The following is a 4,100-nucleotide window of genomic DNA, read 5'->3' as shown; positions in this document are numbered from 1 at the left end:
CCGTGTTGTGGCTTTAAGGTCATTTCAACGAGATTAACCTGAAAGCACTAGTGGGAACACAACGAATATGACTGCACATTTACGCCGACATCATCCTAGTGCAAAGACAAGTGGAAGCAGAAAAAAAACAAGCAAGCATGCTACTAACTTTAGCCGAGTCATTTAGACAGCTGTTAGCACATGATTCTCCTTATATGTTTAATATGCTGCTGAGAATATAGCCCAGAAGAAGCGTATAGTATAGCTTTTATTTTGGAAAGAGACATTTCTCTGTAATAAACTCTCTTTTCCAAAGATGAGTGATTCTTCAATCAGATACAGGGCTCGCAATATCGCTAGCCCGACGACCCGGGGCTAGCGATTTTTTCAGTCGGGCTACCAAAATCTATCTCTGCCCTGCCCGTCGGGCTATTGTAGGAAGGAAAAATATATGTCAATGCTTTTGCATTCTTTCAGAAATGTAGCTGGGTAATTATGTCATTGGCATCGGTGAGTCACTGTCAATATGTGACATATTGAAATCGCGTTTGAATTTGCGCTTGTTTTTTTGCTTTCACTTTGCAATCGTGCGAACTGTGTATAGAGAGCGACAGCACTGATCTGTGAGTGATGATAATTTGTGCACCAATGGACTACTTGCACTAACACTTCCGCGTTCTATGTAGTCCTGCTCCAGTGCTTCCGGTGCGGTTAAACCATGGCGACGTTCTACACTCGATGCCTACAAGAGCTCCCAAAATTGAACATCACCGATGTTCATCGGATTTGCAGAGTGACGACTACCCCCGCCAGCAAATTAGATAAAGGATTTAAGTTATATGCTGCATCTTATATACACAACTACGAAGGTAAGAAAACGTAAATTAACCGACAAAGAAACGCTAGCTAACGTCAAATGCAAACACTACGTTACTCCGCTATGTCCTTCATTTGATGTCAGTTCTCTACATTACATGTTTTCTTAAACGGTGTTTTATGTCGTCCTAAACTATAGTTGAGGTTTTCTTAACTAATGTCACTTTTGTTGTTAGACACTGTTATATTAGCGTTAGGTAGTTGGCTAACTATGGAGGTAGTTAACTACCTAATGCTACTCTTGCTAAGTGTAAAATATATATGTTTAAGACATGCTGAAATGAGTAATACAGAAATAATGCTAATGGTACTTGTATCTTTATTCAGTGTCCAATAAAGACAGGTTGTCAGGGGAGGTCGGTGTGAGAGCCCTGTGCTACAGGTCGATGAGGAAGAGTGAGGCACCACACAGACTAAGTGTAGGCAGGAAGCTGTGTAAAGTTGTTAATCCCCGTTCTGTGGGGTTCAGTTCATTTAAGCATTAGTTAAGTTCATTCCTAAAGGCCCATCAACTTGAATGTTTTCCTTGTCTCCCTGCTTTATCACTCCTAATTTGACTAGTCAGATAGTTAAATCAACGTGTGTTTGGGTGATCAGAAACATTTGACAACAAGTTAATACTGCAAATATACACAATCTAAGTTATTACAGTTATCAAGCATGGTTAAGTTGTTTTAATAGGGAGAGAAGGAAACACTAAGCATTCAGGAGGGTACGTAACCATAACACTGAACTATGTTCCTGTTCAGCTCTTCCATGAAGATGTTACATTTTTAATTTTCGTTCTTTCTTCTTAGATTAAGCTTCTGGATTCATCGCCGGTGATACTGACACATAGCCAGTGCTCCTGTGTGGCAGGCGCTGTTATGTGCAATCACACAGTGGCACTGCTCTTCCAAACAGCACACTACTCACAACTCAGAGTGCCGGTTGTCCCCCCTGTGCATAGCTGCACGGAATCTGAACAGCAATGGCACAAGCCACGGACAGTGGTAATTTAAATGAGGTTAAAGTTTTTGAATTAGTCCATGTTTACATATGAACAGCAACACCATCCATAGTAAATGTGTCTTCTGTTAGGGTGTGAGGCCAGGACCCATCAACTCCATGATCTTCACTAAGCCAGTACCAAATAGGATGGCCCAGACTGGAGTACGGTAATTACATTTGTAAAATTTGGTTTCATGTGTTACAAATGTATGTTGCTATTTTTTTCATACATACATGTGTCAGAATAGGTATTAATTTACATACAACATTACACTTTCTGAAGACGGCTAACTCAGTCATGTACATATACATCCCAGTCTCTAACTTATGCACCACTGTTTTACACCTTTTAGTTTTTAGTTTAGTTGTTGTTCAGTATAATAACCTTCTCCCTTACATTATTGTCATTGATGTTTTCTTTAGGAGTGGCTTCTACAGAGGCATGGTGGGTCCGTTACCAGATCCCTGCTTGTTCAGAATAACGGAGGCATATGCAAAATTTAATATTGAGGACAGGCCACTTGTGACCACAATGAACATGAGACCTGACAAGCCCCTTGTGGAAAGTGCCTTTGGGCTGGTGCAGGAGGGCAGTGTTCTGTCATATCAGCAGCCGGTTTTGACAACCCGGTACATCACACTACACCGCGATGCACCACCAACACCGCACTTGCCTCTGGAGGGGTATGACATCTTGCCATCAGATTGTGTGTTTGTGTGCTCAGAAGAAGAGCTTCTGCATCTGAAAAGCTTGTCTGTAACTCTGGAAATGGCTCACAAAATAGAGGAAGCTACACGTGAGCAAAGCTCTTCGTCTGAGTGGCATCAGCTCCGCAGGCCCAGAGTGACTGCCTCTAGGTTTCGGGAGGTGTGTCACGTCAGAGGCCAGAGCTCGGCCGAGTCACTAGCAGAGCGTATATTGAAGGGAACAAGGCAGACAGCAGACATGAGGAGAGGAACTGAGATGGAGCCTGCAATAGCAGCAGAGTATAGTAGGCTAATGAATGTTAACTACTCACCCTGTGGTCTGGTCATTCACCCCATTGCCCCCTGGCTTGCTGCATCTCCTGATGGTGTTGTTTTTGACCCCAATGAATACCCCCAGTTTGGCTTCGTCGAATTCAAATGTCCCAATGTACAAAACTTTATTGACTGCAAATATGTGCAGATGGAATGTGGTACCCCTAAACTAAAAAAGAGCCACGCATATTACTGGCAAGTGCAAGGACAACTGCTCATCAGTGGGATGCAGTGGTGTGACTTTGTTGTGTGGGCACAAGAGGACTACCTAGTGCAAAGAATATACATGGATATAGATGTGCACAATGCAATCAGAGAAAAGGCAGACTATTTCTTTTTTTACATATATATGCCAAGATACCTGTGTTTGAAAAAATGAACAGTGAAAACAGCAAAAAGAAAAACAGATCCTTCAGGCTGGCTGGAACAAAATAACTGATGTTTTATTTTCAATATATTTCATGAATTCTTTTGTTGTTACATGTTACTTTTATGTGACATCAATAAACTGTTATTTAAGCAATGGCATCAATTTAATTTTTAAAAACACACATTAAAACGTTGAATTTGTGCAGAACTTATTTACATGGTAAGTATTTAAAACTCCATGCCTAGCATACTGATATACATTTAGACAATAACTGAACTGTAGAAAATGACAAATGGTATTTTTGATGTTACAAAAGTTCAATGTCACTTATGGTTTTAAAACGATTTAGTGATTTACTTTATAATTTTGATAAATAGTTTTGTTGAATCTGAATAGTAATAATAGTAGTATAATTAAACAGTATTATTAACATTAAACATTTGCAATGAATTTGAATTATCAATAACTGAAACTCAACTATCGGCACTCAAGTACCAGTTCTGTAATCAAGTATTGTCAGCTGAGAAGGAAGAAATTCAACTGTAGTGGCCTCAGCTGCAGGTCATTTTCCATAAGTTACTTGTACTGGCACTGGTGTCTTGGGAAAAATCCATCTTGTCTCACTTAACCCATTTTTTAACTAATGCTGTGTTCTGGTAATTTGACAGCATACATGCCACTGCAAACAGTTGGTTGATATTATAAACATGTGACATGGTAATGATGCTATCAAAAAGTTTGTTCTGTTTGATCCTCCTAATGACTCGCTCCACATGTACCCTGAGTCTGGCTATGGCCTGCGTCTCCTTAACCTGGTATGCTGGCATCTGCTTCTGCTTAGATAGAAAAGGTGGGCAGTACACTT

The 4,100-nt window shown here is 40.4% G+C and overlaps 1 protein-coding gene across 2 annotated transcripts; it reads left to right on the top strand.

Moving 5' to 3' along the window:
• Window positions 1–355: 355 nt before the first annotated feature.
• On the top strand, window positions 356–3,517 carry LOC106676253 (uncharacterized). 2 transcript variants are annotated; one of them, XM_024799084.2, is made up of 5 exons: window positions 356–848; window positions 1,183–1,274; window positions 1,653–1,847; window positions 1,936–2,012; window positions 2,269–3,517. In XM_024799084.2, exons 1-5 carry the CDS (start codon window positions 698–700, stop codon window positions 3,242–3,244), a joined length of 1,491 nt encoding a protein of 496 aa, XP_024654852.1. In that variant the 5' UTR covers window positions 356–697; the 3' UTR covers window positions 3,245–3,517. The 2 variants fall into 2 exon arrangements, with proteins under 2 accessions (XP_024654852.1, XP_076732995.1); XM_076876880.1 differs by lacking the exon at window positions 1,183–1,274 and having other exon boundaries at window positions 2,269–3,516.
• The last annotated feature ends 583 nt before the right edge of the window (window positions 3,518–4,100 follow it).

Source organism: Maylandia zebra, linkage group LG18 (genome assembly GCF_041146795.1).
Source record: "Maylandia zebra isolate NMK-2024a linkage group LG18, Mzebra_GT3a, whole genome shotgun sequence".
NCBI classification, from domain to species: Eukaryota; Metazoa; Chordata; class Actinopteri; order Cichliformes; family Cichlidae; genus Maylandia; species Maylandia zebra.
This window is presented reverse-complemented; position numbering and strand designations above follow the sequence as displayed.

What these genes read in the sequence shown, in the direction of transcription:
- LOC106676253 (XM_024799084.2), top strand. Translation starts at nt 698, where the DNA reads ATGGCGACGTTCTACACTCGATGCCTACAAGAGCTCCCAAAATTGAAC. An exon ending in TTATATACACAACTACGAAG is followed by an intron (nt 849 to 1,182) that starts GTAAGAAAACGT and finishes ATCTTTATTCAG; the next exon opens with TGTCCAATAAAGACAGGTTG. An exon ending in AGGCACCACACAGACTAAGT is followed by an intron (nt 1,275 to 1,652) that starts GTAGGCAGGAAG and finishes CTTTCTTCTTAG; the next exon opens with ATTAAGCTTCTGGATTCATC.